A 25,872-nucleotide genomic window follows, 5' to 3' on the forward strand; every position below is an offset into this window, starting at 1 on the left:
AATCCTTGCATCCCTGGGACAAAGCCCACTTGGTCATGATGTATGATCTTTTTAATATGTTGTTGGATTCTGTTTGCTCAAATTTTGTTAAGGACTTTTTCATCTATGTTCATCAGTGATAATGGCCTATAGTTTTCTTTTTTTATGGCATCTTTGTCAGGTTATGGTATTAGGGTGATGGTGGCCTCATAGAATGAGTTTGGAAGTTTACCTTCCTCTGCAACTTTCTGAAAGATTTTGAGTAGGATGGGTGTTAGCTCTTCCCTAAATTTTTGGTTGAATTCAGCTGTGAAGCCATCTGGTTCTGGGCTTTTGTTTGTTGGAAGATTTCTGATTACAGTTTCAATTTCCGTACTTGTGATGTGTCTGTTAAGATTTTCCATTTCTTCCTGGTTCAGTTTTGGAAAGTTATACTTTTCTAAGAATTTGTCAATTTCTTCCAAGTTGTCCATTTTATTGGCATATAGTTACTAGTAGCAGTCTCTTAGGATCCTTTGTATTTCTGTGTTGTCTGTTGTGATTTCTCCATTTTCCTTTCTAATTTTGTTGATTTGATTCTTCTCCCTTTTTTTCTTGATGAGTCTGCCTAATGGTTTATCTATTTTATTTATCTTCTCAAAAAACAAGCTTTTAGCTTTTGATTTTTGCTGTGGTCTCCTTTGTTTCTTTTGTACTTATTTCTGCGGTAATTTTTATGATTTTTTTTCCTTCTACTAACCCTGGGGTTCTTCATTTCTTCTTTTTCTAGTTGCTTTAGGTGTAGAGTTAGGTTATTTATTTTATTTTTCTCCTGTTTCTTGAGGTAGGCTTGTACTGCCATGAACCTTCCCCTTAGCACTGCTTTTACTGAATCCCATAGGTTTTGGATTGTTGTATTTGCATTTTCATTTGTTTCTATGCATATTTTGATTTCTTCTGTGATTTGTTGGTTATTCAGAAGTGTGTTGTTTAGCCTCCATATGTTTGTATTTTTAGTGGTTTTTTTCCTTTCAGTTCAGTTCAGTTGCTCAGTTGTGTCCAACTTTTTGCAACCCCATGAACTGCAGCACTCCAGGCCTTCCTGTCCATCACCAACTGCTGGAGTCTACCCAAACCCATGTCCATTGAGTCGGTGATGCCAGTAGTTGACATCTAATCTTACTGCATTGTAATCAGAAAAGATGCTTGAGATGATTTCAAATTTTTGAATTTACCAAGGCTAGATTTACGGCCCAGGATGTGATCTATCCTGGAGAAGGTTCCATGTCCACTTGAGAAAAAGGTGAAATTAATTGTTTTGGGGTGAAATGTCCTATAGATATCATTAGGTCTAACTGGTCCATTGTATCATTTAAAGTTTGTGTTTCCTTGCTAATTTTCTGTTTAGTTGATCTATCCATAGTTGTGAGTGGGGTATTAAAGTCTCCCACAATTATTGTGTTACTGTTAATTTCCCCATTCATACTTGTTAGCATTTGCCTTACATATTGCAGTGCTCCTATGTTGGGTGCATATATATTTATAATTGTTACATCTTCTTCTTGGATTGATCCTTTGATCATTATGTAGTGTCCTTCTTTGTCTCTTTTCATGGCCTTTATTTCAAAGTCTATTTTATCTGATATGAGTATTGTTACTCCTGCTTTCTTTTGGTCTCCATTTGCATGAAATCTCTTTTTCCAGCCCTTCACTTTCAGTCTGTATTGTGTCACTTGTTTCGAGGTGGGTCTCTTGTAGACAGCATATATAGGGGTCTTGTTTTTGTATCCATTCAGCCAGTCTTTGTCTTTTGGTTGGGGCATTCAACTTATTATTACCAATAATTTAAGGTAATTATTGATTTAAGGTAATTATTGATAAGTATGATCCTGTTGCCATTTACTTTGTTGTTTTGGGTTCAAGTTTATAAACCTTTTCTGTGTGTCCTCTCTAGAGAAGATCCTTTAGCGTTTTTGAAGAGCTGATTTGGTGGTGCTGAATTCTCTCAGCTTTTGCTTGTCTGTAAAGTTTTTGATTTCTCCTTCATATTTGAATGAGATCCTTGCTGGGTACAGTAATCTGGGTTGTCGTATTTTAAGTATGTCCTGCCATTCCCTCCTGGCCTGAAGAGTTCCTATTGAAAGTTCAGCTGTTATCCTTACGGGAATCCCCTTGTGTGTTATTTGTTGTTTTTCCCTTGCTGCTTTTAATATTTGTTCTTTGTGTTTGATCTTTGTGAATTTGATTATTATGTATCTTAGGGTGTTTTGCCTTGGGTTTATCCTGTTTGGGACTCTCTGGGTTTCTTGGACTTGGGTGATTATTTCCTTCCCCATTTTAGGGAAGTTTTCAACTATTACCTCCTGAAGTATTTTCTCATTGTCTTTCTTTTTGTCGTCTTCTTCTGGGACTCCTATGATTCGAATGTTGGGGTGTTTAACATTGTCCCAGAGGTCTCTGAGGTAGTCCTCATTTCTTTTAATTCTTTTCTTCTTCTCTGCTTCATTTATTTCCACCATTCTATCTTCCACCTCACTTATCCTATCTTCTGCCTCAGTTATTCTACAATTGGTTCCCTCCAGAGTGCTTTTGATCTAGTTATTCCATTATTCATTATTGATTGAGTCTTTTTTATTTCTTCTAGGTCCTTGTTAAACTTTTCTTACATCTTCTCAATCCTTGTTTCCAGACTATTTATCTGTAACTCCATTTGCTTTCAAGACTTTGGGTCATTTTTACCATCATTATTCTGAATTCTTTTTCAGGTAGACGCCCTATCTCCTCTTCTTTGGTTTGGTGGGCTTTTATCATGTTCCTTTACCTGCTGAATATTTCTCTGCCTTTTCATCTTGTTTTGATTGCTGTGTTTGGGGTGGCCTTTCTGTATGCTGGAAGTTTGTAGTTCCTTTTTATTGTGGAGTTTCCTCTCTGTGGATGGGGTTGGATGAGTGGCTTGTCAAGATTTCCTGGTTAGGGAAGCTTGTGTCGGTGTTCTGGTGGGTGGAGCTGGATCTGTTCTCTCTGGAGTGCAGTGAAGTGTCCAGTAGTGAGTTTTGAGGTGTCTGTGGGTTTGGTGTGACTTTTGGCCGCCTGTATTTTAGTGCTCAGGGTTGTGTTCCTGGGTTGTTGGAGAATTAGCTTGGTATGTCTTGCTCTGCAACTTGTTGGCTCTTGGGTGGAGCTTGTTTCAGTGTAGGTATGGAGGCTTTTGGATGAGCTCTTGTCGATTAGTGTTCCTTGGAGTCAGGAGTTTTCTAGTGTTCTCAAGTTTTGGATTTAAGCCTCCTGTCTCTGGCTTTCAGTCTTATTCTTACAGTAGCCTCAAGACTTCTCCATCAGCACCAATGATAAAACATCTAGGTTAATGGTGAAAAGATTCTCCACAGTGAGGGACACCCAGAGAGGTTCACAGAGTTACATGGAGAAGAGAAGAGGGAGGAGGGAGATAGAGGTGACCAGGAGGAGAAGAGGGGAATTCAAAAGGGGAGAGAGCAATCTAGTCAGTAATCAATTCCCTATTTGCTCTCCACAGTCTGGAACACTCAGAGAGGTTCACAGAGTTACATAGAGAAGAAGAGAGAGGAAGGAGATAGAGGTGACCAGGAGGAGAGGAGAAGGAGTCACAAGGATAGAGACCAGTCTAGCCAGTAATCAGTTTCCTAGGTGTTCTCCACATTCTGGAACACCCAAAGAGATTCAGAGTTAAGTAGAGAAGAGAATGGGGAAGGAGGAGATAGAGGTGACCTGGGGGAGAAAGAGGAGAGTCAAAAGGGGAGAGAGCAATCAAGCCAATAATCATGCTCCTAAGTAAAAATAGGTACTGAAGATTGGATTCTTAAAGGTTCAAAATTGATAACAAATACCAAAAAGCAAAAATTAAAAATCTAGAGTAGAGGTTAGACTCTAAAAAATACAATATTAAAAAAACAAAACAAAATTGCAAAAATTATAAAATATATATATGAAATTTGCTCTAAAAATAAGGTCTTTTTTTTTTTACAAGGTAATAGGTTTTAAAAATGAAAATTAAAGGAGTGATAAAGAATTTAAAAATTAAAAAAATGATAATAGTAAGATATATCTAGGAATTTACTCTGGAGCTGTTGAGGGGTCAGTTCAGTTTCAGATAGTTCCGTGTTCCAGCTTATACTTCTTCTGAAGGTGTATAGGCCCCTTCCAATATAGTCAATTCTAACTACAGGGTTTTAATCTCTTGCACCTGTCACTTCCAAAGCAGTTCCCTCTTCTTTGTTTATTTTGGCTTCCTCTGTTTGCAAGTCTCTTCAGTGTCTAATTTCTGCCCTAACACAAGGATGCGAAGGTGGTCATTTATTTAGGCTCATTTGTTCAATTGTGCTGCAGGGAGGGAGGAACACTGCAAACAAATATCACTGGCATGTGTGGGGAGTGCTTGCAGTGTCTGGGCCACACTGGGTTTGCCCCCACTCACGGCGTGTGTGCTTTCCTGGTTTACGCTGCTCAGGCTCCAGGTTGCTCTGCAGGGGAACGTTCTAAAGTGGGCCCTGGGTTGCGTGCACTTCCCAGGTCTAAGCCGCTCAGGTTCAGGTTCTCGTGTACTCCACAAAGGCACAGACTCTGTTGGGTCTGCATTTTTTGCCCTTCCCAGGTCTGAGCAGCTCAGGAGATCAGGTGCTTGGTGAGCGCACAGTCCCCAGGTGGGCAGTGCATCTTATCACCTGCCTTGTCCCGGCCATTTGGGTTATCTGGGTGCACAGCGGGAGCACCATCTCAGTTGTGCTGTGTGTCTCCTCTGGGGAGCTGATCTATGGTTGCAACCCTTCTGGCAAATGTCAACCGTCCAGGATCCCAGGAAGACTTGGTTAGCAACTGGGAGCCTGCTCACAGTAGAGGATGCTGTCTCTGGGCCCGAGTTTGCCCCTTGCCTTCCGCTTCTGGCTGTCACCCGGCTGCCTCCTTGCCTCTGGTGGGGGATGGGCTGGTCCTCAGCTGGCTAGCTCTCCTCTGATATTCGCTCAGTCCTTTGTTCTGTGAGCGGGCCAGCAGTGCCTTGCTGCTGCTGCTGCTAAGTCGTTTCAGTCGTGTCCGATTCTGTGTGATCCCAGAGACGGCAGCCTACCAGGCTCCCCTGTCCCTGGGATTCTCCAGGCAAGAACACTGGAGTGGGCTGCCATTCCTTCTCCAATGCATGAAAGTGAAAAGTGAAAGGGAAGTCGCTCAGTCGTGTCCTACTCTTCGCGACCCCATGGACTGCAGCCTACCAGGCTCCTCCGTCCATGGGACTTTCCAGGCAAGAGTACTGGAGTGGGATGCCATTGCCTTCTCTGGGCAGTGCCTTAGGTTAGAGCTTTTTACGGGAAAGTTCTCTCTCTCTCTTTGTCTTTTTTCTCTTTCTCTCTGGCTATCCCACAGTTTGGGTTGCTGTCTCATGTTAGCTCCCTCAGATTGTCCTCAGGGCATTCAGGCCCAGTCCTTAGGCTAAGCAATGCAGCCCGTGCCTCCCTGTTCAGCCCTCACTTGCTGGTGGCGGATGCGAGCGTCTGGGCTTCTCCACTGGGAGTTGTGGTTAGGTGCGGAATCTGTGGGTTTTATTTATTTGTTTTTTTCCTCCCGGTTATGTTGCCCTCTGAGGTTCTAAAACTCCCCACAAACCTACCGGTGAGAGGGTTCCCTGGTGTTTAGAAACTTTGTCCTATCTCCTTTTGAAGACAATGGGCTGTCTTTCTGGGTGCCTGGTGTCCTCCACCAGCATTCAGAAGTTGTTTTGTGGAATTTTCTCAGCGTTCAAATGATCTTTCAAAGAATTTGTGGGGGAGAAAGTGGTCTCCCCGTCCTATTCCCCCACCGTCTTAGGACCGCCCCCCTCAGTCTACACTTTTAAGAGGGCAGTCAGCATGTCTGCCTTGTTCCTTGCTGAACCTCCAGTATATAGCAAAAACTGCATACCTGGTGCATGGTAAATGCTCAGCAGAGATTTGATGCATTAATACTTGACATTGCCATAGATTCTCTCTCTCATTCTTGCTGAAAAATGCCTGACTCGCAGTAAACACTTGAGAGAGACTTGCTAAATGAATGATTCTTCTCAATGAAATAGGAAGTCAGTTCATTAAGTGAGATAATAAGTAAAACATTTTGAGCGCTAGGTACTGGATTAAATAATTATATCCTGGCTGCTGTAACAAACTGCAGTGTTTTAGTGGTTTATGTAGTAAAAGTTTCTTTTTTACTGAGTAACACTACAGAATGGCTGTTTCTAATGGGCAGGCAGCTCTCCTGTTTTTCGAGACCCAGACTCCTTCCATCTCCACCATCTCCTAGGCCTTTGCCTGTGAACTGGGGAAGACAACGAGAATGTAGTCTCACAGACTTCTAATAGGTTAAGAAGCCACATCCTACAGGCAGCTCCAAATTACAGAAATGGAAATATGAATTTCAGTGGACCCTGAGCCATCTCTTCCACACATTTCCTTTTTTTTTTTTTTACCATTCCACAATAGCCCGATGACAGAAGTACTATTTATTATCCCCATTTTACAGATAAGACAACTGAGGCTTAGACCTGTCCCAAAACAATATGATTCTAATTTGAGATTTAAACTCATGTTCCTCTGATTCCATATCCCATTCTACACTTAATTATAGCCAAAAGGCCAAGAAACGATCCATAGCCCATTCTAAACCATTAGACCTTTGTTTCTCAAGTGGAAGTGATTTTGTTCCCAAGATACAGGAGAACATTTGGCAATGTCTGTAGAATTTTTTGAGGGGAGTGGGGGTTACGTATTACTGGTGTCTAGTAGGTAGAGGTCAGGTATGCTGCTCAACATCATAGAGTGTATTGATATAAAACCTCCCCCACTCACAGCATACATACACAAAACAAAAACTTATTAGGCTCAAAATGTCACTAGGCCAGAATTCTGTACCAGACTGTATACTACCCATGATAGGGGAAGGTCAAGTGTAGGTAAGACATGATTGGAAAAGATTAGGAACAGCAGCTGTGAGGTATAAGCTATGATTCATTATGAAATGGAAAAGGCAATGTCAACCCACTCCAGTACTCTTGCCTGGAAACTCCCATGGACGGAGGAGCCTGGTGGGCTGCAGTCCATGGGCTCGCTAATAGTCAGACATGACTGAGCGAATTCACTTTCACTTTTCACTTTTCTGCATTGGAGAAGGAAATGGCAACCCACTCCAGTGTTCTTGCCTGGAAACTCCCATGGACGGAGGAGCCTAGTGGGCTGCAGTCCATGGGGTCGCACAGAGTCAGACACGACTGAGCGACTTCACTTTCACTTTTCACTTTCCTGCATTGGAGAAGGAAATAGCAACCCACTCCAGTGTTCTTGCCTGGAAACTCCCATGGACGGAGGAGCCTGGTGGGCTGCAGTCCCTGGGGTCGCACAGAGTCAGACACGACTGAAGCAAGCGACTTAGCAGCAGCAGCAGCATTATGAAAAGATGTGAAGAGCGACTTCCTTGGTGGTCCAGTGGTTAAGACGCTGAGCTTGAGGGAGGCCTGGATTCAATGCCTGATCAGAGAATTAGAGCTTGAATACCACAACTAAGACTCTGTGCAGCTAAATTAAAGTAAAAAAGAAATATGAGGGATTGGCAAACAGCAGAAATGTGCTGGTGGCTGTCAAATGTGAAGAATGTAGGTGGCTCTATCATTTTTCTATTAGCTACTTGACTAAATGACAACTTGGCATTTCTGGGACCTGATGATACTTTTAAAGAAGTAAGTGATCTGTACTTTACTGGGTGAAAATATTATCTCTTTAACCATTTTATTTCTGAATTCAGGGAGACCAGACTCGTCCTTTTATCACATCCAGTCCTACAAATGGGGCCAAAACCATTGCAGAAGGTTGGCTCTCTCCAAACCCCTATGACCTGAATTATGGGGACGTACATTTTTATGATTATGTGACTGACTGCTGGAATTGGAGAACTTTCCCCAAAGCTCGATTTGTATCTGAGTATGGATATCAGTCCTGGCCTTCCTTCAGTACATTAGAAAAGGTAAGCCATCTTTGATTTCCCAGGGATTCAGAATTGTAGACTATGGGCATATGTCACTTCCTCACCGTGGTTCCAAAAGTCAAATGAAATCTATTTCTTGTTTAAACAGAAGTTTAGGAAGAAGATAATAGGGAAGAACTTTTTATTGTTAACTTTTGGGGCACTAAACTGTTATAGTCATCATTTTGTGGATTATAACTTTTCCATATTGCTTTTATTTACATTCTTTCAAGAGCATTTAAAAATTCAGTGGGAAGCCAGTGATTACTTAAGCCTGATTTGTTATGTGAAATACATGAAAATTACTTTCACTTACTACTTTCTATATGTCCTACAACTGTTTTTATTATTTATGGATACTCAGAACTGGATAGTTTGCTACAGTAAGAGAAATGAGTAAATAAACCTTTGTCTGATGTTATTATGTTGTAGCATTCCTTTTTATTTTCCCAGCGACAGAATTTTTTTTATATTTAAAAACAAAAGCAATTGCCCCCCAAAGAACCCCCCAACAAACAAAAAATCAGATTAAATAAAAAAGTTACAGTGAATACACCCAGCAAACATCTGTATGTGCAACTCACTACTGTGTCTGTTACTGCGGCACAAACCTCAAACAATATACAGTGTTCTGGGGGTGTGGATGGAGGCCCAAGTTTAAACTCTGTGGGGTTTGGGGAGACAAGATGGGGTGAGAGGGGAAATCAATTTTTCTTAATTCTGTCCATATAAATATATTTATAAAGACCAAAAAAGAAAAGGGAGCTTGGAATGATAAGGGAAATAGGAGAATGGGGGAGTATGGGACCCTCCCAATTCTACCTGACCATAAAATATGAATTAATTTCATGGTGAGAGAGGAGATAAAAAATGATAGAAGAGGATAGGAAAGAGAGGGAAGCAGACATGGGCCAACCAGGGAAAAGGAGGGACCCTTGGCAGGGGAGTGAGAAAGAGTCCAGTGCCGGTGTGAGTGTCTGTTTCCATCTTCATCCCCACCGTCTTAGGCTCCAGTTCAGTGTCTGTCTGTGGACCTTATCTTACTTGCTGCCTCTGTCTGTGGTCTGACAGGGCCCCTCGATCCCCTCCACCTTGCCCCGACCCCTGCCATGCTGGTCCCTTCTCTTCTCCATTTATTGGGAGCTGGCTCGCTCCAGGATCCTCAGGTCATAGTTCTTTTTGGCCACTCTAAGTTTGTTGAAGTGAAGGGAGGCATTCTGAGATGCCAGGGGGCTGGGGAACACAGCCACGATGCCTTACAAGGCAGTGAAGTCCGAGTGACAGCTGTTCTCAGCAGTCCCACCATTGTCCCCCTTCCCCCACCCCATGGTAATGTAAGTTTCCATGTTTTAAATAGTTGGAATTCCATCACCTCCACTAGCTTTGTTTGTAGTGATGCTTCCTAAGGCCCATTTGACTTCTCACTCCAAGATGTCTGTCTCTATCTAGGTGAGTCATCACACCATTGTGGTTATCTGGGTCATTAAGATCTTTTTTATATACTTCTTATGTGTATTCTTGCCATCTCTTCTTAATATCATCTGCTTCTGTTAGGTCCATACCATTTCTGTCCTTTATTGTGCCCATCTTTGCATGAAAAAATTTGATTCTGTGAAAGTGCTGTACTCAATATGTCAGCAAATTTGAAAAACTCAGTAGTGGCCACAGGACTGGAAAAGGTCAGTTTTCATTACAATCTCAAAGAAGGGCAATGCCAAACAATGTTCAAACTACCACCCAATTGCACTCATCTCACACGCTAGCAAAGTAATGCTCAAAATTCTCCAAGCCAGGCTTCCACAGTATGTGAACCATGAATTTCCAGATGTTCAAGCTGGATTTAGAAAAGGCAGAGGAACCAGAGATCAAACTGCCAACATCCACTGAATCATCAAAAAAGCAAGAGTTCCAGAAAAACGTCTACTTCTGCTTTATTGACTATACCAAAGCCTCTGTGTAGATCACAATGGACTGTGAAAAATTCTGAAAGAGACGGGAATACCAGGCCACCTTATCTGCCTCCTGAAAAACCTGTACGCAGGTCAAGAAGTAACAGTTAAAACTGGACATGAAACAACAGACTGGTTCCAAATTGGGAAAGGAGTACGTCAAGGCTGTATATTGTCATCCTGCTTATTTAGCTTATATGCAGAGTACATCATGTGAAGTGCCAGGCTGGATGAAGCACAAGATGGAATCAAGATTGCTGGGAGAAATGTCAATAACTTCAGATACGCAGATGACACCACCCTTATGGCAGAAAGTGAAGAAGAACTAAAGAGCCTCTTGATGAAAGTGAAAGAGGAGAGTGAAAAAGTTGGCTTAAAACTCAACATTCAGAAAACTAAGATCATGGCATCAAGTCTCATCAATTCATGGCAAATAGATGGGGAAACAGTAGAAACAATGAGAGACCTTATTTTGGGGGGCTCCAAAATCACTGCAGATGGTGATTGCAGCCATGAAATTAAAAGATGCTTGCTCCTTGGAAGAAAAGCTATGACCAACCTAGACAGCCTATTACAAAGCAGAGACATTACTCTGCCAACAAAGGTCCATCTAGTCAAAGCTATGGTTTTTCCAGTAGTCATGTATGCGTGTGAGAGTTGGACTATAAAGGAAGCTGAGCGCTGAAGAATTGATGCTTTTGAACTGTCGTGTTGGAGAAGACTCTTGAGAATCCCTTGGACTGGAAGGAGATCAGATCTGTTCAGTCACTCAGTCGTGTCCAGTCTTTGCGACCCCATGGCCCGCAGCACACTGGGCTTCCCTGTCCATTACCAATTCCTGGAGCTTACTCAAACTCATGTCCATCGAGTTGATGATGCCATCCAACCATCTCATCCTCTGTCCTCAAATCAGTCCATCCTAAAGGAAATCAGTCCTGAATATTCATTGGAAGGACTGATGCTGAAGCTCCAATACTTTGGCCACCTGATGCGAAGAACTGACTCATTGGGAAAGACCCTGATGCTGGGAAAGATTGAATGCAGAAGGAGAAGGGGATGACAGAGGATGAGATGGTTGGATGGCATCACTGACTCGATGGGCATGAGTCTGAGCGAGCTCCGGGAGTTGGTGATGGACAGGGAGGCCTGCTGTGCTGCAGTCCATGGGTTTGCAAAGAGTTGGCCATGACTGAGCGACTGAACTGAACTTGCATGAAATGTTCCCTTGGTATCTCTAATTTTCTTGAAGAGATCTCTAGTCTTTTCTAGTCTATTTTTTCCTCTGTTTACATTGATCACTTAGGAAGGCTATCTTATCTCTCCTCACTGTTCTTTGGAACTCTACATTCAGATGGAGGTATCTTTCCTTTTCGCCTTTGCCTTTCACTTCTCTTCTTTTCTCAGCTATTTGTAAGGCCTCCTCAGACAACCATTTTACCTTTTTGCATTTCTTTTTCTTGGGAATGGTTTTCATCATGGCCTCCTATACAGTGTTACAGACCTCCATCCATAGTTCTTCAGGCACTCTATCAGATCTAATACTGGGTTTTGTAATAAACTGATCAGCATTTGTATATTAGAACTTCTATACACTCCAGTGTTCTTGCTTGGAGAATCCCAGGGACGGGGAAGCCTGGTGGGCTGCCATCTGTGGGGTCGCACAGAGTTGGACATGACTGAAGCGACTTAGCAGCAGCAGCAGCAACACTAGCTATATTGCCTTGAACAGATCATTCATTCTTTTTGAATTTCAATGTTCTCATCTGTAAATTGGGGTTAATAGTAGTAGATACTTCAAGGAGCATTTGTTTTTTTGTGTGTGTTCACATTCAGATATGCATGTGTGCCATATGATTGTGTATAAACACTAAATTAATACATTGAAACACAGCACAGTTCTTGATACATAGTGATGAGCTCTTAAAATGTTAGCTATTGTTACTATTCATATAGTCAACGCTGTGTCATGTCCGACTCTGTGCGACCCCATAAGACGCCAGCCCACCAGGCTCCCCTGTCCCTGAGATTCTCCAAGCAGGAACACTGGAGTGGGTTGCCATTTCCTTCTCCTGTGCATGAAAGTGAAAAGCAAAAGTGAAGTCGCTCAGTCGTATCCGACTCTTAGCGACCCCATGGACTGCAGCCCACCAGGTCCTCTGTCCATGGGATTCTCCAGGCGAGAGTACTGGAGTGGGGTGCCATCGCCTTCTCCAAAGTCAACACTAGCTATATGGTTTAAAAGAAAGTTGGAGCTAGACTACACTAACTAGCTTTGGATTCTGGGCGAGTAACTTAATCTTTCTGTGCCTGGTTTTCTCATTCTGTAAAACAGGGTGATAATAGTACTTAGTCATAGGGTTGTTATGATGATTAAGTGAGTTAATATTTTGAAAGCAATCAGAGCCTTATCTGACACTTTTGCCCTAGATGTAGAACCTGAATATACAGTAGAATCACTCTCAGATGTTTTTCTTGCCTGGACTGTACCCCCCCCAAACTTGGATTCACTTGTTCTAAGGTGTCGTGTGAGCTTTTCTTTCCTTATTTTAACTCTCCTAGGGTTCTGATGTGCATCTAGGATTGAGAACCGCTACTCTGGATATTCACTGAATAAGTAACTACTTATCTACCATGTGCTCAGAACTTTAGAATATCAGTCAGATAGATCAATCAGTCCTTCAGGCAGTATTCCCCACCTCCATCCCAGTGGAGCCTCGAGATGAAGGCAGCCTCTGGGAGAGGCAGAAGCACCGTGCTAAGCTGAGCCCGGATTCCTGACCCACAGAAACTGAGACAATAAAGGCTTGTTTTCTGGTTGTAGCATCATTACAGCTGAAATTTACAAGAATTTCAAAGCATAGCCACCAGAAGGTAGAAAGCTTCCCACATAACAGATCAGATTTATGATTATGGAATATATTCAGATTATTAGCAGTCAGAGGGCTGAAAGGCCTGGAGAAATTTCTGACTTTGAAAAGAAGGAAATATAGATAGAAGGAAAAGCTATTGCTGGTAAAGGCTTGTGCATCTCAAATGTGTACAGGATGACTGTAAATACTAATACCTCTGTCTCAAATAAGTAATAGTAATTAGTATTCTGTCTGGTGGTAACATTTTCCAAAAATTAATTCAATTTGGAAAGACACCCTTCTTAAGTATGGCCAGTGTATATTGCATGTATTTTGGTATAAATAAATTCCTAAGGAATACCTTTTTCCTTTTTAAGTGGATTGGTCTATGCATTGCATGATCACTGGGAATTATAAGTCATTTTATAAACAGGGATTATTAAGTTTTCTAATTTTCAGGGTTTTTTCAGGGTGGAGCAGAACATGTTTTTTCAGTCTCTGTGTAGCTTGGATTAAAATTAAACTCTGATATTTTCAGATGTAGCCAGCAGTTGTCTTACATCTTTGTCACATGCTAACAGTTCATTGAATCACAGGCCTGGAAGCCAGAACTATTGCTTTTTTTTCTGTAAAAGGTACACTGGTGATATTTTATTATTGTTAAAGAATTGACAGTTTTAAAAGAATGTTATTTTCAGTTTATTATTCAGTTTTGACAGTTTCTATGCTTTGATGATGACATTTTAAAATGTGCATAATGAATATTCTAAAAAAGCAAACATGTTTTGATGAGAGAAGCCTTTTGATAGAAATACCAAATAGAATAAGGCTGCTGCTGCTGCTGCTAAGTCGCTTCAGTCGTGTCCAACTCTGTGCGACCCCATAGACGGCAGCCCACCAGGCTCCGCCGTCCCTGGGGTTCTCCAGGCAAGAACACTGGAGTGGGTTGCCGCTTTCCTTCTCCAATGCATGAAAGTGAAAAGTGAAAGTGAGGTCGCTCAGTCGTGTCCAACTCTTAGCGACCCCATGGACTGCAGCCCACCAGGCTCCTCCGTCCATGGGATTTTCCAGGCAAGAGTACTGGAGTGGGGTGCCATTGCCTTCTCCGAGAATAAGGCTAGTCTTGCACTAATAACAAATATGATGCCTAAAATGTGAGGTTGGTCCCAGAGCTCTTTTCCAGTGTGTATCATTTTCCAAGTTTGCCAGGAATTCAGAAAAGGGTAGTTTCACTCCTCTAACTTCCCAGTTTGAATCTCTTATTCTTTACTCAAAAGGTTTCCTCTGAAGAGGACTGGTCTTATAGAAGCAGCTTTGCACTTCATCGGCAACATTTGATTAACGGTAACAATGAAATGCTTCACCAGATTGAACTTCACTTCAAGCTCCCAAACAGTACAGATCAACTACGCAGGTTCAAAGACACTCTTTATCTTACTCAGGTAAGCCGTTTTCATTCTGGGCTTCAACAGCTATCTGCAGTTAACGTAAGAGATCCTGTAGAGTTTGTAAGCCTTTTGTGGTGAAAAATATTCAGGGTTTCATCTTGCTGATTTAAAAAAAATTATCTTCTTCAAAATAGAGATATGATGACAGGTAAAACCTGAAATAGTAAAATTTTTGGCATTTGTCTTTCTTAAAAGAAAAGCTCACAGAATTCTATAACAAATTGTGTATTCAAATATTCCCTAGTTCAAGATTACTATCAAGGTTCCATAATTAAGTCTAAAGTAGCATTTGCCAAGGATAAAATGGGAAAATGGAACACAGGAGAGACCAAAAACAGACTCATGTACGATACAGTCATTGACTAATGGTGCAATATGCCATTGCAATCTGTGGGAAAAGATAGTGTTATCAATAAACAGTACTGTATCAAGTGGGTATCTTTATGGGAAATAAATGAGCTATGATCCCCATATACAAAAATTAATTAATGATCACTCAACTGGGAAAGGTAGTACAATAAAGCTTCTAGGAGAGACCGTAGGAGATTATCTTCATGACCTTGGCATAGGCAAACAGTTTCTTAAACAGAACATAAAAAACACTATGAAGGAAAATAATGATAAATTGGACTTCATTAAAATTATACACCTCTGTGTATCAAAGCATCATCAGGAGAGAGAAAATGCAAGCCACAGATTGGGGAACAATGTTTGCAGTACATATATCTGATAAAGGATTTGTATTTAGAATAAAGCACTTCTGTAAAGCAATAAGAAAAAGATAACCTGTTAAAAATGGACACAGTTCTTTTTTTTTTATTTTAGACAAAGAATTTAATATCCTTATATTTTTTCATGTTTTATTCCAGCTTCATATTTCCCAACTTTTGAAAGCATAATTTGAGTAACTAACACTAAATTATTTTATTCAACTATTGCTATAATTATTATTCTTTGTATTTTATACCTCATCTTTTTTTTTTAAGTTTTTTTTTTCTAGTGGCATTAAGAAGTAATTCTTGATCAGGCATTTCATCAGAGACGGTAACCAGATGGTCAGAAAGTATATGCAAATGTGCTCAGTTTCATTCTTAATTAAGGAGATGCAAATTAGAGCCATGCCAGGATACTCCTACACACTGTGTTCACAATGTAATTTTAGCACAATGGCTAAAGTTAGAAAGATTGACAATACCAACTGCTGGTGAGGAGGTGGGACAGCTGGAACTTCTAGACATTGTTGGTAGGGCTGGACATTTGTCTAAACAGTTTCGGAAATTTTAAGGCAGTTTGTACCCAAGCTAAACATTTGCTTCCTCCTTGAATCAGCATTTCTACTCTTAGTTGTGTACCCAAGAAAAACAAGTGCATATGTCTGTCACAGACATCTAAAATAATGTTCATTACATGTTTATTCATAATACCCCCAAACTGGAAACAACCAAAATGTTCTTTAACAGAAGAACTTAGAAATTGTGGAATATTTATACAGTGGAATGAAAGTGAAAGTCACTCAGTTGTGTTCGACTCTTTGTGACCCCATGGACTACACAGTCCATGGAATTCTTCAGGTCAGAATACTGGAGTGGGTAGCCTTTCCCTTCTCCAGGGGATCTTCCCAACCCAGGAATCGAATCAGGGTCTCCTGCATTGCAGGCGGATTCTTTACTAACTGAGGTATCAGGGAAGCCCAAGAGGGCTCCACAGCAATAAAAAAAAGAATGAACTACTGATATCAGCTTCAACTCAGATAAATCTCACAGATGTTATGTTGAGCAAAAGAAACATTGAAATTTCACTGTGGACAAAATGAGTCAAGGTGATATACAGCAAATTAGTGGTAACCACTCTTGTGGAGGAAGTTGATGCCTTATGATTAGAAAAGGGTACAAGGAAACTTTCTGGAATGCTAAAAAAGTTTTGTGTCTTTCTCTGGGTGCTGGTTACATGGGTGTATACATATGTTAAAATTCACTGAGTTATACACTGAAGATCTGTTCATATTATATTATGCACCTCACTAGATTTTTTTTAATGGCTCTGTTGAGATATAAATTGACATACCATAAAGTTCACTTGTTTTAAGTGTACAGTTAAGTGATTTTTAGTATATTTGTTCAGTCGTGTGACCATCACCATAATCCAATTTTAGAACATTTCTGACACTCCAGAAAAATCTATCTTACCCATTTGTGATCACTCTCCTTTCTCACTTCCAGTCTTCAGCAAACATTAATTTGCTTTCTGTCTTTGTAGATTTTATTTTCTCAACATTTCTTATAGCTGGAATCGTATAATACCCCTCTTTGGTATGTGGCTTCTTTCACCGAGCATAATGTTTTTGAAGTTCTTCCACGTTATAGCATGTATCTGTACTTCATTTCTCTTTCTTGCTGAATAATAGCCTGTTGTATGGAGATCATGTTTTATTTGTCCATTCATCAGTTGATATACATTTGGGTTATTTTACATTTTTAACTATTATGAATAATACTAATATGAATATTTGCATACACATCTTTCTACCTATATTTTCATGTATCTTGAGTAGAAATATATGAGTAAACTTGCTGAGTTATGTGATGAACTTACGTTTGACTTTTTTTGGAGTATAATTGGTTTACACTGTTAGTCTCTGCTGCACAATGAAGTGAATCAGCTGTATGTATACATATATCCCCTCCCGCGTGGACCTCCCTCCCCCTTCATCCTACCCCTCTAGGTCATCACAAAGCACCGAGCTGAGCTCCCTGTGCTATACAGCAGGTTCCCACTAGCTAGCTGTTTTACACGTGGTAGTGTATATATGTCAATCCTAATCTCCTGGTTCATCCCACCATTCCCTTCTTCCCACCCATGTCCACATGTCTGCTCTCTACATCCATGTTACGTTTAACTCCTAAAGAAAAGAACAACCTGGATTTTAGACAATATTTTCTCTTTTTATTAATATAAATTTATTTATTTTAATTGGAGGCTAATTACTTTACAAGGCTGTATTGGTTTTGCTATACATTGACATGAATCCACCACGGGTGTACATAGACAATATTTTCATCTTAATATTTACATTTGCCTATTTTATTTCATGAACCTGTGAATGCACCATGTAAGACTATTTGAAAGCAACTGTTTATTTATCTTTTATTTCTGCTAAATTTGTTTCAAGTTCTCAGAGAGAAGGGCAGAACCTAATCTCAGTCGTATGAGTTGATCTGAAGTAACATATTGCTGCTGCTGCTGCTGCTAAGTCGATTCAGTTGTGTCCGACTGTGCGACCCCATAGAGGGCAGCCTACCAGGCTCCTCTGTCCATGGGATTTTCCAGGCAAGAGTACTGGAGTGGGCTGCCATTTTTCATGGCCAATATTCTATAAAAGCATCTCAGTTTTGATATATGAAATAGGATAGTCCCTATTCCTGTGCATATGTGTTATGTGTGAACCTTTTCAGCTGTTGTGTTTTCATGCTGGCTTCCCCCCTCCCAGCTGTTCATTTTATTGTGGTTACTTTATTCTGTTTCCTCAAAACACATTCAAAGAACTAACAGAAATAATTGTTATTTTCAAACTCATGAACATTGGAGATACACAGTTAGGAGCTGGGGTGTGAGTGTGTTTTCAGTCATTCAGTTGTGTCCGACTCTTTGTGGCCCCATGGATAGCCTGCCAGGCTCGTTTGTGCATGGAATTTGCCAGGCAAGAATACTTGAGTGTGTAGCCATTCCCTTCTTCAGAGGATCTTCTTGACGCAGGGATCAAACCCACGTCTCCTGTGTCTCCTGAATTGGCAGGTGGACCACTGAGCCACCTGGGAAACCCAGGGACTGGTGTACAGTGGAATTATGTATTGGTGGTTTTTCTTGGTGATGACTTTTGTCTGATCCTGTAAGTATGAGCTTCCTATCAGGCATTGGCTGGGAACTGGACTTGTTGGTTCTACCTTGAGACTTTCTGATGCTTGATGGATCTGAGATGAAAGAAATCAGAATTATGATTTTTTTGTTTGTTTATCCTTAGTGTTGGACTTTCTTGACTGAGTATAGACAGGAAATGTTAACAAGTTTTTCTTTCCTTATTAGTTTCATATTAGAACAGTCATCTTTAGTGTACATACAAGAAGTAAATCTTTCATTGGTCCATTTTCTCTGTTCCCACTCCCACCTCTTGATCTTATTCTCATAATCCGTTATACTGTTCTGAAGAACCAGGGTACTTGCCTGTGTGCCAATTTTTAAGACATTCTATTAAGGAATTTAGATTAAATTCTAAATTTAAACCTCTGTGGTGGCTCAGAGGTTAAAACGTCTGCCTCCAATGTGGGAAACCCGGGTTCTATCCCGTAGTTGGGAAGATCCCCTGGAGAAGGAAATGGTAACCCACTCCAGTATTCTTGCCTGGAGAATCCCATGGATGGAGAAGTCTGGTAGGCTGCAGTCCATGGGGTTGCAAAGAGTTGGACACGACTGAGCAACTTCACTTACTTGCTTACTTACTTATTAAGGAATCTATTTTGTATGCAACTTTCAGAAAACTCTTGGCTGAGAAAGCTGTGCAATAAGTTTCTTTACATTTAGATCCTTCCCTGGCTTCTCTTTATCTTGCAACCACAAAGGCATCCCTTAGGCTCTTACCTCTTTAATTCTTCTAATGTTCCAAAATAATCTTGCCCTACTTTTCATTGTCCTACTTTAACCTGTTGTATTCCAAATAACCTACATGCCTAGGCACACTCTCTTCAGCTATGTCACACAGACCTTGCTGCTTAGTTTGGGGACTGTCTACACTAACGAATCTGTTAGGTGACTTACTTGACCACCATGGTTTCTTGCTAGCCAGCTAGAGAGGAAGCTGGCCTGTGGACTGTCTTCACTAACCCATTAGCTTATAGCCCCCTCTAGTGCTTTCATTTATTCTTCGTGTATTTATTGAGCATGTAATGAGCGCTAGAAGTTTGGTGATGTACTTTGCTGGTGCTGCTGCTAAGTCACTTCAGTCATGTCTGACTCTGTGAGACCCCATAGATGGCAGCCCACCAGGCTCCCCTGTCCCTGGGATTCTCCAGGCAAGAACACTGGAGTGGGTTGCCATTTCCTTCTCCAATGCATGAAAGTGAAAAGTCAAAGTGAAGTCGCTCAGTCGTGTCTGACTCGCAGCGATCCCGTGGACTGCAGCCTACCAGGCTCCTCCATCCATGGGATTTTCCAGGTGGGATCCATTTAATCTACTACATTGCAAGTGACTTGATCATAAGCAGCAAGGTGGGGGCAGGGGGTGGTGAAAAACAGACTATGCGGTAGGCCCAGGTGTTGATGATACCTGCTACTCTGAAACAGTTTCCTTTTTGGTAAGCAAATGTGGTGGGGATCCAGAACATGCTGAACTTTTAAATTTAGGGGTAGGGTGGGTAAAGAAAGGGAATGAAGGTATGCTTACTAACATCACATATTACACACTAGTATGTTGTATTCATATACATCATGTAATTTAACAATCAAGCAGAGATCAACATTCTTTGCATGTCTACTGAAATACTTGGCCCTGAGGCATGAGGTGCTTCGTATACATTCTCATGTAATTTGAACAACATCTCCTGACATCTCTGTTACTGTTTTCCTTTTACACACGAGGAAACAGAGGCTCAGAACAGTTAAGTATTTTTCCCAAGTTCTCAGGGCAATGAATGAAGTAGGTTTCTGCTTTTTAAAATACACTATTAAATCTCTCTACAGCTGAGATAAGGGAAATTCTGTAACTACTGAGGTGTTTAGTTAAATTATAACATCAAATTTTCAGCAGTTAAGTAAAGCAGACATTAGAAATTTAGCACATTAAAAAAGTCCTTATTGGAACAATAGAGAAAATGAACAAAATCAAAAGTTAATTATTTGAAAAGATCAACAAAATTGAAAAACATTTAGCTAGCTTGGCCAAGAAGATGAGAGAGGAGACTCAATTTCTAAATCAGGAATGAAAGAGGGAACATTACTATTGACCTTACTGGATAAAAAAAAAAGAGTCATTATGGAATATTATAAACAGCTGTAGGGCAACAAGTTGTATATCCTAAATGAAATGGACAAATCCATAGAAACACACAAACTATGAAAACTTACTCAAGAAAAAACTGTGAGCAGACCTTTAACAACTAAAGAAGTTGAGTTAGTACTTAAAGGGCTTCCCTTAAAGATGGCTTCACAAGTGAATTCTAAAAAACACATAAGGAAAGATTAACACAACCCTTCACAAAATATTCCACCAAAATAGAAGAGGCAAAGTCACTTCCTAAACTCTTTCTATGAAGACATTGTTCTCCTGATACCAAAACTGCACAAAGACATACCAAGAAAAGTGACTGCATGCCAGTGAGTACCATTATGGGCTTCTCTGGTGGCTCAGATGGTGAAGAATCTGCTTGCAATGCAGGGATCGATCCCTGGGTCGGGAAGATCCCCTGGAGAAGGAAATGGCCACCCACTCCAGTATTCTTGCCTGGAGAATTCCATGGACGGAGGAGCCTGGCAGGCTACATAGAGTCCATGAGATTGCAAAGAGTCGTGACTGAGCGACTACACTAGACTAGAGATGAGTATAGACAGAAAAAAAAAAATCAACAAAATAGCGGCAATTCAAATCCAGCAACACAGAAAAAGGTTTATATATCAAAAGTAGGATTTATCTCAGGAATAGAAGACTTGTTCAACATATGAAAGTCAACCAATATAATATACTATGTTAATAGAATGAAGGAAAAGCAACTATATAATGATAATCTCAATAGATGAAGAAAAAGCACTAGACAAAATGTAACACCCTTTCATGATAAAAAATTCAACAAACTAGGAAGATAAAGGAGCTCCCTCGACCTGAAAGAGAGCCATCTATGAAGAACCCGTAACCAATATCAAATTTAATAGTGGAGGAAAGAATGCTTTCTCCCTAAAATGAGGAAGAAGACAAAGAAGCCTTCCCTTGTCCCTTCTGTTCAACATTGTACTGGAGATTCTGGTCAGCACAATTAAGCCAGAAAATGAAATAAAGGCATTCAAATTGGAAAGAAAGAAGTAAAAACTGTATTTGCAGATGCATGATCTTATATATATAGAAAACCATAAAAACTACCTAAAATCTATTAGAACCAGTAAATTAATTTAGCCACTTTGCAGGATATAGGATCAATATACAAATATCAATTGTATTTTAAGCAATAAGCAGTTTGAAAGTGAAATTTACTAAACAGAACCATCTACAATAGTAGCAAAAAGAATAAAATACTTTGGAATATATTTAACTGAAGAGATATAAGACTTGCACACTGAAAACTACAAAACATTAGTGATGGAAATTAAGGAAATGGGAAGACATTTTGTGTTAATGGATTGGAAGACTTACTACTGTTAAGAACTCCACAAACTGATTTACAGATTCAGCATAACTCCTATCAAAATTATACTACCATCTTTGGAAAAATGGGCAGAGTGATCCTAAGATTTATATAGAAATGCAAGGCACTCAGAACAGTAGAAACCATCTTGAAAAAGAACAAATTTGGAAGACACACTTCCTGCTTTTAAAACTTACTACAAAACCGTAGTAATCAAGGCACTGTGGTACTGACATAGGACAGACAGGGATTGATTGAATAGACTTGAGAGTCCAAAAATCAGCCCATCTATGGCCAACTGATTTTCTCCAAGGATGCTAAGATGACAAAATGGAGAAAGAATAGTGCTTTGAACAAATGGTGCTTGAATAACTGAATAACCACCTGTCAAAGAATGAATTTAGACTTCCACCTCACACTATATACAAAAATGAACTTAAAATGGATTAAAGATCCAAATGTATGAAACTCTTAGAAGAAAATATAGGTGTGGATCTTTGTGAATTTTGATTATGTAACAGTGTCTTAGATATGACATCAAAGCAGAAGCAACTGAAGAAAAAATTAAATTGGACTTCATCAAAATTAAAAACTTGTGTGTCAGAGGACACTATCACAGAAGTGAAAAGATAATCCATGAATTGGGAGAAAAAATTTACAAGTCATGTATCTAATAAGGGTCTAATGTCCAGAACATATTAAGAACTCTTACAACACAGTAATGAAGAAGACAACCTAATATACAAATGAGTGAAATACTTGAATAGACATTTGTCCAGTGAACCTGACCAGTAGGTACATGAGAAGATGCACAGTATGCCACTAGGAAAGTGCAAATCAAAACCACATGAGATACCACTCATATCCACTAGGATATCTGGAATTTAAAAAAAGAAAAAAGAGACAAATATTGGTTAAGTATATTGGTTAGTGTTTTCTAGAGAAATAGACCAAATATGATACATAGAGATAGATAGAGGCTTCCCAGGTGGCCCTAGTGGTAAAGAACCCACCTGCCAATGCAGGAGACATAAGAGACTTGAGTTTGATCCCTGGGTCAGGAGGATCCCCGGGAGGAGGGCATGGCAACCCACTACAGTATTCTTGCCTGGAGAATCCCATGGGCAGAGGAGCCTGGTGGGCTACAGTCCATATGGTCGCAAAGAGTTGGGCAGAACTGAAGCGACTTAGCACATAGATAATATAAAACAGGAAATTTATTATAGGAATTGCCTTAAATGATTACGGAGGCCAAGAAGTCTTACAGTCTGCCATCTGCATGAAGGAAAACCAGGAAAGACTATGGTATAATTCAGCTTGAGGTCTGAGAACTGAGGCGCCATTGCTGTAAGATCTGGAGTCCCAGGGTCCAGTGACCAGGAACTCCAGTGTTGGGAGTTAGAGAAGCTGTGCCTCAGCTCAAGAGAGAGAATGCACCCTTCCTCTACTCTTTTGCTCTATCCAGGCCATTCAGCCACCTGTGATGACACTCACCCTCATTCATGAGGACCGACCTTCTTCGTCTATGGAATCACCAATAACATCTTCACAGACACACCTAGAAATAGTGTTTACCAGCCATGTGTGTGTGTGTGTGTGTGCTCAGTCCAACCCCTTGTGACCTGAGGAGGCATCCCCTAACCCAGTCAGATTCACACATAAAGTTATACCATCACGATAAGGATGTGGAGAAATTAGAACCTCAAATGGTTTGCTAGTGGGAATGTATTAATAAAATAGTACAGCTACTATGAAAAAGTTTGTCCGTGTCCCAAAAGTTAAAACAATTACCATAGGACACAGAAATTCTACTCTTAGGGATGTATCCAAGAAAATGGAAAACATATTCACCCAAAAAGCTCTGCCCCAAAGTTCATAATAGCCGAAAAGTTAAAACAATCTAAATGTGTATCAACCAATAAGTGGATACACAAAATGTGGCATATCCATGCAATGAAATAGTATGCAGCAGAATAAAAAGGTTTGAAGTACTGGTACATAGTCCAACATGGGTGAGCCTTGGAAACTTCAGGCTAACTGAAGGAAGTCAGTCACAAATTGTATTGTACGTATCGTGTTATACCACTTACATGAAACGTCCAGAATAGACAAATGTATGGAGACAGAAAGTGGATGAGTGGTTTCCAGAAGCAGAGGAGAGGGAAGAATGAGCAGTATAATACAGGAATAACACTGTATTAACCAGCACAGAGTTTTGTGGGGGAGGATAATGAAAATATTCTGAAATTATGTAGTGGTAAGATTTGCACAACATGTGACTATACTAAAAACCAATGAATTGTAAAGTGTAAAAGAGTAAGTTGCGTGGCATGAGTTATATCCAGTTTAAAAGTGGCTTTATAGGAAGACTGTTATTGTCAAGATAATTTTAAGTAAATATATCAGGAGAACTTATCACATGGCTACTCCTAGTTCCAAAGGCAGAGGTGTGGTTCTGAGCGTATAACCCAGGTATAACCCTACCCATCTGGAGGAAGGGGAGGACGGGGTTTTATACACAGCAACCTGTATCACAGTGGCATAGCTGGAATTGGAACCTAGGTCTTGCTGTCCTGGTCCCATTTCTTTTTCCCATGCCGTGTTTCTCTGGTGAGACTGATTTCCTAAGTGTAATCAAGTGAGCTGCTGAAAATAGGCATATTTCTAAAACTAAAATAAGATTTGTCTGCTAACAGTGGGACTGAGTAACCTAGGAAATGACTAAGCATTTATCCTTCTTATGTATAAAGACTGTTTTCTTTAGGAGAAAAATGCATGAATGTATAAATATGGGTACAATTTTTGAAGGGAAAGAGACAGTTGCAGAGATTTTTTTCCAGGCAAGTAGGATTATACAGTTTCCCTTTAAGATGGACAGTGGGCAATGGTCTTCTGCATTTTTATGAACAAAGGTGTCATTCATTAGCCCTAACTGGCACCCGCTGGTATGGATAAACCCAGATGCGTGTTCCAGGCATGGCACCAGCTGTTTGTGGAGGGTGCTCCAGGGTGCACACGACAGAACCCAGGGCCCTGAAGAGCCTTGGTTGTCACTTTCACATCAAGTTCTGGTGTGATCGGCTATGAGGTAGGGCTTACCTAGTGCTCTTTTCTTTTCATTCCTAGCAAGGCTTAGGAGTCCTGCTTGCCTTAAAATTTTTTTCTAAGTATAAAAGAATCGCTAATGCTTACTTATTAAGCCAGACAAGGTAAATGACAGCTCAGAAATGGTTAGATATACAGAAGTAAATATATTTTGCAAGTGATTCTGAGAGTTGGAGTAGTTTAGGGACTGAAAACTCAATGTTTGTAGGAGCCCAGCAGGTAATTTAAATGGATGAGAGTGTAAATATTGGGGATTGTGGCAAAATGGAGTATACAGGCCTTGACTTAAGACACTAAACTATAATACCAACAACAATGAGAGACAAGAAGCACCTGCTTTGTGAGCCAATTAAAACCTGTGTGGGCTGAGCCCTGACTGCAGGCTACTAGCTTATGGCAATCTCTCAAGTGGAACATAATAGAGCAGCATGCAACCAGGACTTTAAAATGTGTCATATATTGACACATTATATTGAAATTGTATTATCGCATTATTTTGTCATATATTGACATGTTATACGACATTATATTGTCATATATTGACAAGAGAGACAACACAAGAAGCAAAGAGATTAATCTGAACATAAAATGTTCTTAATTCTTGTATTTAAAGAAAAAGCTGCAAACCATTCAAATGCCTAATAATCACTGGAGAATGATTCCTCAAGCTATAACTATATAACCCTTTAAAGCACAGAGATATATAGAAAATGCCAGTACGTCTAATGGAAGTGTTCATAGGTGAAAATTAACTGAGTAGAATACAAAACTGTAAATGCATGAGTTACAATCAGTTCAGTTCAGTTGCTTAGTCATATCAGATTCTTTGCAACCCCATGGACTGCAGCACGCCAGGCTTTCCTGTCCATCACTAACTCCAGAGCTTCAGTTCAGTTCAGTTGCTTAGTTGTGTCTGACTCTTTGCGACCCCATGAATTGCAGCACACCAGGCCTCCCTGTCCATCACTAACTCCAGAAGTCTACCTAAACCCATGTCCATCAGGTCGGTGGTGTCATCCAACAATCTCATCCTCTGTCATCCCCTTCTCCTCCTGCCCCCAATCCCTCCTAGCATCAGAGTCTTTTCCAATGAGTCAATTCTTCACATGAGGTGGCCAAAGTACTGGACTTTCAGCTTGAGCATCATTCCTTCCAAAGAAATCCCAGG

General features: G+C 40.4%; 1 protein-coding gene across 1 annotated transcript in view; it reads left to right on the top strand.

Annotated features, from left to right (window-relative positions):
• Positions 1 to 25,872, top strand: part of MANBA (mannosidase, beta A, lysosomal) — a 126,051-nt gene that overhangs the window by 77,644 nt on the left and 22,535 nt on the right. The window contains exons 12-13 of the mRNA XM_010848280.1: positions 7,753 to 7,971; positions 14,047 to 14,211. Coding sequence (XP_010846582.1) covers positions 7,753 to 7,971; positions 14,047 to 14,211 — 384 coding nt within the window. The remainder of the gene's footprint in view (positions 1 to 7,752; positions 7,972 to 14,046; positions 14,212 to 25,872) is intronic.

The sequence above is a fragment of the Bison bison genome, unplaced genomic scaffold, assembly GCF_000754665.1.
Source record: "Bison bison bison isolate TAMUID 2011002044 unplaced genomic scaffold, Bison_UMD1.0 scf7180017864263, whole genome shotgun sequence".
Classification (NCBI taxonomy): Eukaryota; Metazoa; Chordata; class Mammalia; order Artiodactyla; family Bovidae; genus Bison; species Bison bison.